We start from the raw sequence: 14,887 nt of genomic DNA on the forward strand, positions 1-14,887 counted from the left end.
CCCTCAAAACGTTTCTGCAAGAAGTGCCAGATCAACTAGGCTATAGTGGGTATGTGGGCCTGGGAGGGCCGCTACAAGCAACAGCCTGTTGGACCAAGCTCTCGAATCAAGCTTGGCCCCAGGTCAGACATGGAGAATTATCAGAATCTCATCCATGTACAATCCAGGTACATAAGGCCATTGGTCAATAGTTGTTTGCCATTAATTTCACGAGTACCTAAACGGGGTTTCGCTATATAATATTTATAAACTTGATTTATTGATATGCACATAACAAAGTATTAAGAAAGTATCGTCAATGTGGTGTTTTAGACCTACTATCGGTAACAACTTACCATTCTTGTGGCCGAGAGAGCTCTTATGTTTTTCTTGCCGGTTGGTGTGCCACCTTTCCCTCCCCCAGTGGTTGATGGTCCTCCACCCGTCTGTCCTGCACGACCAACATGGCCACCTCCACTCGTACTGCCTTTTGGTTTGGGCTGAGGTTTAGCCGGTAAGCTGGGCTTGGCCTTCTCCAATGCCTGCATCACAGTATTCTTGGAAGACGGCTGCAACCAAACAAAAATATTAAGTCAAATTACATTGACTATTCTGTATTAAATTACAGAAAAGTTGAGGTTAAGTGCATCATGAAGATATAAGACATGGATCAAATTCCAATAAATGCATTAACAGCTTTTCATAATTTACTGGCGAGAAAATTTTTTTAGTTCAAGTTTAATGAATTTCTCAAAATGTTCGCTTTTCATTTCTACCATCTGTCATCACATACATGAAGCTGCTAGTTTTATTTCAAATAATTTAGCATGGATCCTTCACTTTAAGTAATTCTGATACAAGATACCTTTGAATAACTCGAACATCAAAACCACTAATAAAACATCACAAAATTATTTCAAACATTTTCACACATGGATATACCTTTACTTTGCTGGTGTGTTTGACCATACCATCGAAGCCCAGATGAATCATGAAGGGCATCACTGCCTCATTGGCCCCTTTTCTCACATCAGCATTACGGTCCTCTAATGCCATGAACAGGTACTGGGTGCACGCATGCAATTCCTCTTTATTTATACCTTTAGGTGGAGCTGAAATAATCAATCATACATTACATTAGAGCTAGTTTTGAATAGCAAGACAAATAAAGTTTTTTTTTCAAGCATGATTAATTTTGCTTTACATATACTGTACACTTTAAACAAGTGAAATGATGAAAAGATAATTAAAATTTGTCCTGCCATGATGTAACCTAGTAATGCTAACTGCTCATGCAAGTGTAAAACCTATTCAAATATTAGACTGTATTTTGTAGGAATTTTCATTTTAGGCTTAAACAAATTATCAATAGTAAGTTCAATATTGTATTGAGCTTACATCAAATTTTAAAGTTAGTTATCACTTTCCTATTATTATGTACAGAAGAGTCAGGAGACATAATAATGTCTTGTGAACTGCTTCCCTATCTTCTATGTATACATCTAGAATTTAAATGTCTCGCCCCTAATCGTAAGGTACAAGTTTCTCCGGCTGTATCCTTGTTCAGTCCAGCCACAACTGTAAGAACTGTATAAATCAGTTACAAAATCTTTCTAAATTCATGAAACATTAATATATTGAACAAGATCTGAAACATGCTCATTGTAATCTCTGGATGTTCAGTGTTTCATGCATATGCCACTTGTATAAATTATACATGGCATAAATAGTTCAGAACTACAAAAGGAAGACTGTAAAAGTTTACCATCTTTCAATTTCTCTGCCATCCAGAGAAAGAGCTCGGCTTTCAAGAAAGGTGAACCAGTCTTCAGAGCATCAGCAAACACCTCTCCATCGATGGTTTCTTTCACTCCTGCCTGTTCAACCCAAGAGTTGAGTGTGCTCATGGCTTGTTGCCGAATATTTTGCTGCAAAGAAAAAATGAGTACTTCCTTAATAAAGTAATACCAAAAATAACCATACTAGATACACAGATTTCAAAGCAAGTTCTTATGCAGATGATCAACCCCAATAACGTGTGGCTGAAGAATGTTGACCAAACCACACACTAGAAGATGAAAAGACGACACTCGGTCCATCCTGGACTATTATCAAGTTGATTGTGATGAGACGAGGGAGGCAAGGGAGGTGAGAAGGAAACCTTAAGAGGAAGCTTTTCTCTAATACTTTGGGGAACTGGCCATACACTTAATGACAGACTTAATGAACACAAATGATGTGTTAAGTCTGCAGATACAAACAATGCTCTCTTCTGACATGTTAGGAATTCTGGTCATCTCATTGATCAATCTTTTGAAATAATCTTTCCTGCCTCTATCCTTCACAGACGTCATCTTATTGAATTGGCTCCGATACACAATCTACCCAAAATAAACCTTAGTCCTGGCTTTGTTGCTGTCGACTTCCCTTTCACAGTACATACTCAAATGTTCTAAACTTCCTAACAAACATGACCTAACAAAAGCCTACCCTTCCTTTTTTCTCCATTTTCTTTCTCTCCCTTTTTCTTACGTTCCCATCCTTACTCCTATTATCACCACCTTACACCCATTATTTCACCTATCCCTTCTGTACCTTACACCTTGCTCTTACCTTCCTCTAAGGTTTCCTCCTCCTCACCTCTCTCTTGCCTTACCTATGCCCTTGCCTCCCTCATCTCATCACAATCGACTTGATAATGGTTCAGGACACATCGAAATGTCGTGTTTTCATCTTCTAGTGTGCAATTTGTTCAACAAGTTCTTATGTTATGCTAGGCTTTTATTTCTTGGAGCCAATGATAGAAGTCTGCACACAAGTTAGTGCAAAACAAAGATCTGACGGCATTAAACAGAAAAAAGTTAAATTTTCCCTCGCATGCCAATGCTCTGTGTTTGACACTCGAACACAGCCACAGCACTGACTTTAGACAATATTTGTACAAGCTCAAAAGAGGAAAAATTAAGTCTTATTAAGTACTTTGAAAAAAAATTCAATTAGCACTAATGACAAGAAAACTATTTACCTTACTATCCCCCAGAGCAGTCAGCATACCAGGAACAATATTTCTTGTGTGAGGTTTGCAGTTAGGACCTAAAGCTACAGCAAGAGATGCCGTTATGCGTAAGGCTTCCAGGGCCAAGTTCTTGTTCATATCATTCATGCGAGCAGCAAGTCCAGTTGGTAATTCACCGATATCTCCCTTGATAAACTTGGCTTCAGATATTATATTGGAAATTTTTTGTAATGCTTCATTTCTCACCTGCAAGTCAAATTTAAAATATGAAAATGCATTTATGCAAACACTAGTTAGACAACTATAGATACAAGTAATATAAATATAGAAAATAATTCAAAGATCTAATGGAGAAATGTTTATACTTATTATACAGTTAAAATTATAATTTTAAGTGCTAGGCACACATGTAAGACAAAACAGTGATACATATAATTCTTACCTTCCAATTCTTATCAGCTAAATCACTGAAAAGAGTGGAGGTAAGTTGTTCGCTGATGTTGGTCCGTGGTACTAAGTCTTGGACATTAATGGTAGCTGGTCCCGAGTCCACGTCATCGTCGTCTCCATCATTCTCAGTGCTGCTGTCACGCTTGAGGCCTCGGGTCGGAGCAGGAGGAGTCGAGCCACTTAACTGAAGAAGTATATACAGTACATTATAATAAACAACTAGTTTGGGGATAGCTTAGAGATATGAAGGCACTTTCAAATGATTAAGACATGAATGTACAGAATCATTACACAATACAGTAATTTGTTCAATTAATAGACCAGCTAAGCCTTTTTGCCCATTGATATACTATCATGTCAGAACCAAAATAGTGAACTTCTGTTCTATATTGCTGGCTGTTCATTATGACAACTAATACAGCTTTTCTTTGCCATACCCTACTGAGTAGCTAAAGGGGCTCCAGAGTGGTACTAGAGTTAACTGTACACAGGTATCATTTAGACTTTCATAAGACTTAAAATTTTCATCTAATTTACTGTAATTCATGAGTAAGCAATATATTTTCATTAAGTTCCAAATGAATAAAGCAGTAGGGCCCCAATTACCCCAAGAGGGTAGAACATGATCCACACAAATGTAAAGTAAATCGGGGACAAAACCAAAGGGGGGAATATTAACAGGCTTCCAAAATCATCACACACAAAAATGGGAACATGCTACAGAAATCTTGTTTTAAGAGAATTATAGGAAAGTACTGGCATGGGAATATGCTTGTGGACGAGTGGAATGGGCTACCAGCTATGATCATTGAGACAAATAGTATAACAGGTTTCGACTGGATGTGGGTAAAGGACAATTGCAGCGGATTTAAATGAGACCCAACTGGTACAGGCCAACAGGCCATTCACAATGGTTCCTAGCTTTTATGTTTGTGATTCTATGCCTCTACTCACATCTTTGCAACTGCATATACTTGCACATTTATATCCCAGTGTAAGAAAGGGCAGTTACTTTGTCCTACACCCAAACCATCTTGTAGAAATGTTGGCAAATGTTTTTGATTCTTCTTATCGAGTCAGTTTAAAACTTAAAACACATTTGAAATATCCGATTGTTGTGTGCGAACATCCCCTCCAGGATGAGGAATATTCTCCAAAAACTTTGGGCAGGTCCAGACACCACAGGAAACAATTTAATCAACTAAGCTGTTGCTGCTTGTATCTTGCTTACTCTCAAAACCACGGCAGCTCAATAAAGTGGTGCACCAGCCAACATGTGGTGGTGGTGGTCTCGGTTATCTTGAGATGATTTCGGGGCCTTGGTGTCCCCGCGGCCCGGTCCTCGACCAGGCATCCACCCCCAGGAAGCAGCCTGTGACAGCTGGCTAACACCCAGGTACCTATTTTACTGCTAGTTAACAGGGGCATAGGGTGAAAGAAACTCTGCCCGTTGTTTCTCGCCGGCGCCCGGGATCGAACCCGGGACCACAGGATCACTAGTCCAGTGCGCTGTCCGCTCGGCCGACCGGCTTCATAAGATTCTAAACTCCCATGCATACAAGGGGGTTATCTTCTTGAGATAATTTCGGGGCTTAGCGTCCCCGCGGCTCGGTCCTCGACCAGGCCTCCTAGACTCGGCTCCTAGGGGGGCTCGCATTTGCTTCCTAAGACCTCCAGTAACCAACCCCCATCTTGAAAAAACATCCCACGTTCCTCCCTTTCCTTCCATGGCCTTAGTAACGTAGCCTAGGTTACCAAGGCCTAAGCAACGTTTCCAAAGCCATGGCTTTAGGACTGTGTAGGGCAGCCATACTATGAGCCACTGAAATTTTAACACCGAGTGATTATATATTTATATTGTTGTAACAAAATGTGTGCTATGCCCAATTATAAGATTTAGACTTGTATAAAGGCTTATATCTATATATTAGTATGAATAAATATACGGTGAGCATATATTTATTTACATATTTGTATACATGTGAATATTTTCAGTTATACATAATGAACAATCTTTGACACATATACAACTTGTTAGAACAAAAAAAATAGTGATAAACAGTACAGTGAAAATAAATTGACAGTTATTTCCATGAGGCAACTCGCCTCATTATTATTACTATTATCATCAATATTATTATTATAAAAAACCAAGGCTACTACAGCTAAACTACAAGAGGTAGACTTTTTGCTTGGATTTTCATGCTTCCTGGGTGGAATCCTGGCCTGGATTCCCATCTGCACTACAAATGAGACAAGTATATCTTCACTTGGCTGGATATTTTATATATATATCTATCTGGATACATATCTGGATATCTTGGCTGGGGTGGTGTTAGCCAATAAGTAGGTCAATTTTTATGTATTAGGAACAGCCATGTTAAAGAAATTAATCAGGATGAGCACAAAACTTTCATCTATACATCACATACTTCCATTATATACAGAAGTTCCAAAGATAGCCCATTATACATGATAAAATGTTGCATTCCACCAATTTATGTTTAACTGATAAATAACCCAACCGCCACACTTGAAAAGATAGGAAAGTGGTGGTATTTTGGTTTATGCTGGACCCTTATGAAGTCAAACCCTTTACTATAAAAGGGCCCAAGATGACCCAAAATGATGTCACAGCTCTTTCTCTTTATGTATATGTTGGGCTGTTTTTCAGCCAAAACTATTGAGACATTCTCTGCCTACGTATAACTCACCCTTTCAAATTCTGTGTCGATTTGCTGAAGCAGAGCAGCTTTCTCGTCGTCGAAGAAGACTCGAAGTGTGGCGCCCATGTAGAGGTAGATGGTGCCACAGAGTGAGATGCCGGCAGTTCTCACACCAGGGTTGGTATGTGCCAGAGCTTTCTTGATATCACTAATAATGGCCTTTGGCTGTAACCTATGATAAGAAAAACATGTATCACTATAACTGAAAAATAAATCAAAGGGCATGGTAATAAGTAATCAACTAATTAGAACTGTTATCTTAAAGAAGCCTGCTTTAGAAAATCATAAAAGGGATGTTTAATAGAATAAATATTCCAAGATCCATGTGCCAAATCTATTTGCAAGCACAGCAGGAAATTTTGGCATTACAATGTTATGATAAAGATGTGTAAACACAATGTAAGTATTAAATTCATCACTGAGGAACTGAGGATGGTATCCTTGCCTTGTACTGTAATGACAATACAAAAAACTACTTGAGGTTGACCAGACCACACACTAGAAGGTGAAGGGACGACGACGTTTCGGTTTCGACTTGAGAATGGTCCAAGACGGACTCAAACGTCGTCGTCCCTTCACATTCTAGTGTGTGGTCTGGTCGACATACTTTAGCCACATTATTGTGACTCATCGCCTGCACTACTCAATGTCAATATAAACAGTGTTATTCTAGATATTTGTACAAAATTTTAAGTACATGCCTCCTTTAAATAAAGTAAATTTAATTCCTCAAAATTGTCCCCTAGTGAAGTTACAAAGCTCAAAACTTCCACAGTCTATTTTATAACTCCAAGACCTAACTATGCCAAATTTAAAGTACAGTAATTTTGTTCCGCATTTAGGGTGGAAAAGCTGCAAAAGGTAATAATTGTTACAAACATTGGCAAAATAAAAAATAATATCTCAAACTATAATTTCAACTAAGATTACTATGCATACTTACTAAAAATCATGCAGCACAAGTAGTAGGCTTGGTAAAAACTGATGAAGGACTTTACTCGACATACCTGGAGCATACCTGCAGAGGGTTTCGGGAGTTCTACTACTCCCCGAGCCCGGCCTGGAGCCAGGTTCGACACATTAGATAGAAATCATTTATGCCAACCCCCAGGAAGCTGACCCATGCAATTTGATTAGAAAACACTACGTTAAAACAATGCAAATTCAAGACAACAAGTCTTAATATAAAAGGGCATACAGAATAGGATAAAACAGGGATGTATCCTCCAACAGGAACACAAAACCAAAGTAACAAAGAAGACAACTTACACAAAACCAAACTCTGTGATTGCATCCGAGAGCCATTTGACAGCAACTTCTTGAACCTTAGGACTCTTCTGTTCAAATGCTTTGGTCATGACTTCTGGGCCCACCCACTGTAACTTTGCTGCCTCGGCTACAGCAGTAAGAACCTCTCCGCATAATGGACCATTCTTGGGGTCTCCCAATTTCTCCACCAGATCTTGAATGCACGCTTCTCCTGATCGTCTGTAAAGATCGTAACAAAATATGATTACATGATAAACCTAAGCTATTTGAATATCCAATGTATCACAATATGATACATTGTCTCTGCTTTATCTGGAGCAGATCTCTGCTCCAGATACAAATTATTGCAGTACAGTATACAACCCTGTTGTGTGAATATCAAGAAACATTGAATACATATGATGCTTCATATCCTCTATCATCCTACCAAATTTCATGAAAATTTGAGATGGTCGAGTTAGGAGCTGTGATGATTTGGCATGGAATGACCCATAATCTTCACAAACTGCTGTCACTTGTCCTTGTTTCTCACTGTACCCAACTCACTGCACCATTCAATCCCCACATGTAACAATGTAGTGAGTGTGACAACTAGGAGAGTACATCCTCTTCAACATTCATGTTGCCTATCATCTTCATAGCTTTCCAATACTCTTCCTATCCTGAAAAGTACTCAAAACACATTTTGCCCATCATCCATTCATTCAAACATAGCCAAAGTATCTTGGTACACACTCCTCTACTTTATGATTTACCAACTTTTACGCTCCTTATCCTATCATAACCTTTACGTCTTATGGGCTATATGTAACAAAACACCAAATGTTTCTCACACTGAATCACCATTAACATGGACACATTCCTGCAGTTGCCTATCTGGCAAAACCCCAGAAAGAAATTTACAAGAGTTAATTACATCACATTAGAAAACCTGATAATCTCCACTTTGTAATATTTAGATTATTTAATCAAAAGGAAGTGACCATGTGAATATCAAATTCTTTGCCCCAAGAAATTAGAATCAACCCTGTTCCTGATAAACAACTTATACCTGATTGATGGGGTTCTGGGAGTTGTTCTACTCCCCAAGCCCGGCTTGAGGCCAGGCTTGACGTGTGAGAGTTTGGTCCACCAGGCTGTTGCTTGGAGCGGCCCGCAGGCCCACATACCCACCACAGCCCGGTTGGTCCGGCACTCCTTGGAGAAAACAGTCTAGTTTTCTCTTGAAAATGTCACATTACAAACAACCCAGAACAATTATTTCAGGGTTATTTTAAGATGTTATATTCCAGACACCCTACACAGGTTGAACATTTACCTGAAGTTACAAGACCCATATACATTTGCCAATACTCTACAAATACATTAACAAAAACTACACTAAAGAGGTGCATAAAAGTCAAGTAAGTAATCACTATACCTGGTAAAATCTGAATTTTCAGCAAGATATTTGAGGGCTTCAAGTTTTAATTTAAGAACTTGGAAATTGTTGTCTTTCAAGCCAGGTTTTTGGGCCAGGGTTCTCACTAATGCCTGAGTTGGAATTTCACTGCGGTCCATCATCTTTGTTGTCTGAAACAGTAGGAGTATTATATATACAAAGAAGTTTATTGAGCAATTACAAAGCTGATGCGAGTGCGAAGTACCAAAATGTCATAAAAATTGGGGGGTTTCACAACAAAATTCATACCTCCCTTGGCGAGTCTTTAAATTGCACATTGGCCATTTGTATAAAAGCTGCATGAACCAACGTTCTTACAGCTGTTAATCTGAATAAACTGTCACTTTTATAAAGTTGTAATGACCTCCAAACTGCATTAGCATTGGCTACCAGCCATATGGCTGTATGCTATGCAAGCACAGCATACCTTCAACTCTCAAAAGTTTCTCACTTGTATGTCTACAGGCTAATACAAAATTTAAGTTAAATTAAAGATATTTTCACATTAAGCTTCACAATCTGCAGAATAAAAACTTTATCATTATGCTAACTGGAAAATTACAAAAATAGACTGATAGCTGGTAAATTCTGAATGATAGTGTATCATTACTTTAACAGAATATTATTCTTTTTGAATAATTAAGTTAAATGACATCTTCGTTTGTGATCAGCTGCAAAAATATAATTCTCCAACTAATTCAGCCTATGGCCCTGAATATGTCATTTACAAATTTAAAATTATCGTATTTTATAGAATTGATGCACACTCTCTAGCTACAGGTAGATACAACTAAATCATAGCCTTGTATATCATACACAAGGTAACCAGTCTTTGGGCATAGCTTAATATTCTCTAAAGCTAAAGATGTTCAAGTTATTGTATGAAATTAGAAGAATTAAAAACACTAGCACTGCACTGATGTTTCATACACTAATTATCTATATATATATATATGGAAAGAGTTTCTAATCACAAAATAATGAATAACATCCAGGAAATAAACACTCTAGGTATAAAAATATAAATAATTAATATTTTCGACATTCCAGCATATGCAGTTAATATACCAATTTTACCTCAAGTTTCCTTTCAGAACTGTAGCACTTTAACTGATCATTTTCAAAAACTTTAAATAATAACTTACGGGTTCTGCAACCAGCCATTATCTGTTACCACTACTCTTGTGAAAACTTGCATCACTAATGACGAATATTATCCCAAATGAATATATCTGATGATAGCGTGTAAGTTGCTCGGCTTATCTTAAAAGCATATGCTTTTTCCTGCCTACATTTTCAATGTTTACCTCAATGAAGGACTCCACAGCAGATAATCTCGTCTTCCAATTAGCATCTGTGATTCCACTCATGACATCTTCAGGAAGGACTTCACCAGCTTTCTCCAAGGCTTCTTCTATCGAGATTTCTGCTTCTTTACACTCCTCGACAGATCCTCCTCTAATTCCGCCACCTCCCCCTCCTCCTTTAGTGCCCTTTCCAGCAGTAGCTGATAAAAAAAATATTCCAAGTAAGGACTATGAAACAAATATATTTAGGAAAGAAATTAAATCAATAATATACAAATAATACTGTTCATCAAGCATCACTACCTAAATCATCAAGTATTTACAAGCTAAATACTGTATGTAGTAAAAAAAAAAATCTAAACCATTTCTTATTTTCGGGTAGAAATGCATTGCTTTCAGGTTAGTTTTTCACCCCCCATTTCATTTATGGTTCTGGTGCATATATAATTATCTTCACTAATGTTTTATCTCTTCCAGGGAAATAACTACCGACATGCTATATTCGTTTACCAGTGAAACCTGTCCAACCAGATTTTCCAACTACTTGGGCTGGATGTTAGAGTAACGGTCTCGCTTCATGCAGGTCGGTGTTCAATCCCCGACTGTCCAAGTGGTTGGGCACCATTCCTTCCCCCCCCCCCCCTGTCCCATCCCAAATCACTTATCCTGATCCCTTCCAAGTGCTATACTGTAGTCATAATGGCTTGGGACTTTTCCCTGATAATTCTTTTCACCAGTGAAACCAGTTATCTTGAGGTTATCATGAGATGATTTCGGAGCTTTAGTGTCCCCACGGCCCGGTCCTCGACCAGGCCTCCATCCCCAGGAAGCAGCCCGTGACAGCTGACTAACACCCAGGTACTTATTTTACTGCTAGGTAACAGGGGCATAGGGTGAAAGAAACTCTGCCCATTGTTTCTCGCCGGCACCCGGGATTAAACCCGGGACCACAGGATCACAAGTCCAATGTGCTGTCCGCTTGGCCGACTGGCTCCCCAAGTGCCAGCTCCCCAGTCATTCACATTACCATATCTTTCAAAAATTCCATCCATCAGGCATTCTAAGTATGTAACTCTCTCCATCTATTTCACATTTCTTCCTCACCTGTTAACATTCCCCATGTACATTGTAAAACATTTCTATTTGCAATTGTACCAAGTCTTTTAATTACTATTATATTTCAAAATACTTAACTGCTTTCAGACGATTTTATTACATTTTCAAGCAAGTACACACCTCATTAACTATTTTTAAAATTTAATTGATCTTTCCACATTCTTTACTCTCATCTCTCACATTCATCACACACACACAGTACATGCCCATCAAATTCACCACCTCTTGATTATCAATTGTTCTTGATATTTTCCCAAATACTTCCTCTCATTCCTAACCATTCTTAATTAGACAAGTAAAACAAATAGTAATTTCCTAGCATTAGAGTATGCATATAGAATTCTCCATCAACAACATTCATTTCCTAATTATTGATCAAGATCCCCAACTCCATCTCCTAAATGGTTCACACACAAGTTTTAAAATCTGTCCCTATTGGGCTTATAAAGCTGCGGTATGATGATACAAGGAATCTTCCTTGTATCATCATAACACTTTAAAATTTCAAGCCAATAAACCTATGTATTCTCCAGATGTCATACAACATTGACACTGAGGAAGATATTAATTCAGTGAAATGTATAACATATTTCTACAAGGGTACATGCCCTTGTAGAACTAATTACAGATCAATAAAAAAAAAATTACTGTTTAACCTAATATTATTGTTTGCATTGCAGTAAAATTGTAATAAAACTATTGATGCAAAAACAAAAGCTTAGCATTAAAGTGTGTGTGAACTTCTCTCCAGACTTAATGAGGTACAGGAACTAATGTTCCTCTGAACTCACATTTCTTTCCCTTGGCTGTGTCTGCTGATGGTGCACGCTTTCCTCCTCCCCGCACAACCTTGCTTGCTCCAGGACCTCCACCCTCTGCACCAGCTTGCTTGGGGGCTTCTTTCTTGGCTGCTGCTGGTTTTTTGGCCTTTGGTACCGATATCTTCACCTTTATCTCGGCCTTTTCTGACGACTCTCTTATCTACGGATTAAATTACAGTACTTATAAATTAGAGCATAGTACCGTACGACTTTTTTGAGGAAAAAAGGATTGTCAGAAACATTATGTCTTTGGCCACATTTATCACTTAATGGTCTATTTGCATTACCATCCATCTACTTATACTTTGTATATGCAATAAAAGAAACTACCTCACACAATTCCACAATATACTTTTGGCAAAAATAACTGGCAAATAAGACTATTACAGGTGATCTACAAGTAACATGAGCTAAGAGATGGAGCCCAAGAGCTAGAATTCACTTGCCAGTACAGGTAAGTAGTGTATTTCTAATAAGAGAATCCATATTCTCTTATAAAGTTCAAGTGTTGTTCTTCACTTGAACAGCACTTTCTTAATGAGGGATAAAAAAACAAGAGGACCAAGAGGAAATTTAGAAATGCAAATGAATCAGACAAAAATAAAAATACATGATTGGAATGACTCAACAGATACAGGCTACTCTTGAAATTTTCCAAGTACGACAAACAGATACCTTTTGCATTTTCAAGTTGTCAACATCAGCGATGAATGGCATTATTTGTTTCTCTCCAATCACTTTCAATATCACACCCAGAGCCTCACACGAGTTATCACGAACAGTAGGATCTGAAAGATGAAAATTTAGAGTATAAGACACCAGAATAAATGAAAAGAACTAAATACAGTAAGTAAAATTTAATGCAAATATATAAAGCATTTCCTGGACTTTTACAAGCAATTGCTGAAGACAATGCAATGTACTAAAGAAAATTTGAGCCGCTAGAAATAATTGTTACTATACACAAATTGTTCAACAACACGCGCAGGCAGGAGTAACACAATCCATCTTACCTGATTCATTCAAGCCTCTCAAGAGGTCTGTGGTGATGGCTTTCACCAGTTTTTTGTTGAGAATCACCGGGGTGCAATAACACAAGGCTCTGGCCAAGAAAGCTGTCGTCTCTGCTTTCACTTGTGGATTTTTGTTAGCCAGCGCTGCACTCACTGTTTCTTGTATTGCCTCTAAGGTGGTCTGCAAAGGTTAAACAACACAGCATTTCCAATGCCTTTAATTTGCAGCAATAAGATAATTCACATAAGCAACCAAATTACATGTAAACAGTGAAATAGAAGTCTTGTACAATTCAGTAAAAACTAGTCTTCAGTGCAATATGTAAAATGGCACCATAATTATTATTTAACCATATCTAAATTGGCAACTTAAGACAGAAATACAGACATACCCCATACAGAAATACTTCACAACTTAACCAGTTATGCCAATAAATTATATCACAAGTACATTCATCACAAATTAGTACTTAGGGCTGTGCAAGTCGTACAGGGATGATTTGCGACATATGTGACCAAACTGTAAGGGTCTACGGGGGTTGGGGGGGGGATTTAGACTACTGCGTAAGATTTAAAGTACCACTCATACACAGGGCTCACATTTGCTTCCTCAGGACTCCAGTAAACAGACGTTATCTTCAAAAAATAATCACAGGCACATGTTTTGGGTGTGAGGGCCTCATAATTAAATGGCACCGCAATGCAGCTCGTGACCAAAGCATCACTTAACGAGGAAATAACTAACTGATTATTTTGCAATAAGAAGAAGATCCTAACTGTGATAAAGACAATATACAAGGTTCAGATATCAGCAAACACAGTGCTGGTCATGATGTTCACAATGGGAGGCAGGCATTTGCAGCACAGGTTTCGTCTGTCTGCGCATCGTGTAACACGACCGCATGTTCCTTTAGAAAATATATTGTGTGGAAAATAATTCACATTCGTGACTACACTACAGTAAGTTCAGTAGAACTTCGGTTTCAACTCTTTTACCCTGTCGTAGCTCAGTCAATTAAGGCAGTGTCTGGGATGCTCCCGGACGCAGGTTCGAATCCTCGTCACGGCCCTTGTGGATTTGTTCACATTCATGATTTAGTGGCAGTAATCTGATACTAATAACATTGTTGTAGTTACAGTTGACACTATTGGAGGTACTTTTGCTGCATCAGATGGCACTGTCTGCTGGTAGCATGTGGCTCTATGCTGTCCTTGGTCATTACTATACCCACCAGAACTTCTTAATGGTTCATTATGGTGCATAAAAAGGGTAGATAGTTATACATGATGTGTGCAATATAGTGTAATAATAGCAAAATTTGTATAGCCGATTGTTGAAAGAATATAATATTGCACAATGATTAGTGACAAATATATATCTGCATAACAGTGTCAGACCACTGTTTAATCACATGTTTATTTTTCGTGATTTACACACACATATCTGCATATCTATGTTCTACATGTTCTGTGATACAAATAGCATTATTGACAGCCCAATCCATCATTGCACTTGAAAAAACAATGGCAAAGGCATTAGAAATATAAAGGATATATAATACATTCAATGTGTGCAGTTACAATTACATGCCAAAACAACAGGCGTAGCTAGACTGAACTCTGACAACTGGTTACAAGATTATTACACCCACCAGAACTGTGTAGTAGCTCGTAATAGTGCACAAAAATGTAGATACAGCAGTTGTATATGATGTATATATACAGTAGTAGTAAAAACAGTATGTTTTA

At 38.1% G+C, this 14,887-nt stretch overlaps 1 protein-coding gene across 5 annotated transcripts in view; it reads right to left on the reverse strand.

The window, feature by feature from the left end:
- Nucleotides 1–14,887, reverse strand: part of msps (msps cytoskeleton-associated protein 5) — a 122,585-nt gene that overhangs the window by 27,421 nt on the left and 80,277 nt on the right. For all 5 annotated transcript variants that reach the window (XM_045769428.2, XM_069322079.1, XM_045769447.2 and 2 more), the window contains exons 11-22: nt 13,139–13,319; nt 12,801–12,913; nt 12,096–12,285; nt 10,189–10,388; nt 8,861–9,012; nt 7,441–7,659; nt 6,160–6,343; nt 3,438–3,629; nt 3,005–3,241; nt 1,745–1,907; nt 922–1,091; nt 336–548 (exon numbers count right to left, since the gene is read on the reverse strand). In XM_045769428.2, coding sequence (XP_045625384.1) covers nt 336–548; nt 922–1,091; nt 1,745–1,907; nt 3,005–3,241; nt 3,438–3,629; nt 6,160–6,343; nt 7,441–7,659; nt 8,861–9,012; nt 10,189–10,388; nt 12,096–12,285; nt 12,801–12,913; nt 13,139–13,319 — 2,214 coding nt within the window. The remainder of the gene's footprint in view (nt 1–335; nt 549–921; nt 1,092–1,744; nt 1,908–3,004; nt 3,242–3,437; nt 3,630–6,159; nt 6,344–7,440; nt 7,660–8,860; nt 9,013–10,188; nt 10,389–12,095; nt 12,286–12,800; nt 12,914–13,138; nt 13,320–14,887) is intronic.

The sequence above is a fragment of the Procambarus clarkii genome, chromosome 10, assembly GCF_040958095.1.
Source record: "Procambarus clarkii isolate CNS0578487 chromosome 10, FALCON_Pclarkii_2.0, whole genome shotgun sequence".
Lineage (NCBI taxonomy): Eukaryota > Metazoa > Arthropoda > Malacostraca > Decapoda > Cambaridae > Procambarus > Procambarus clarkii.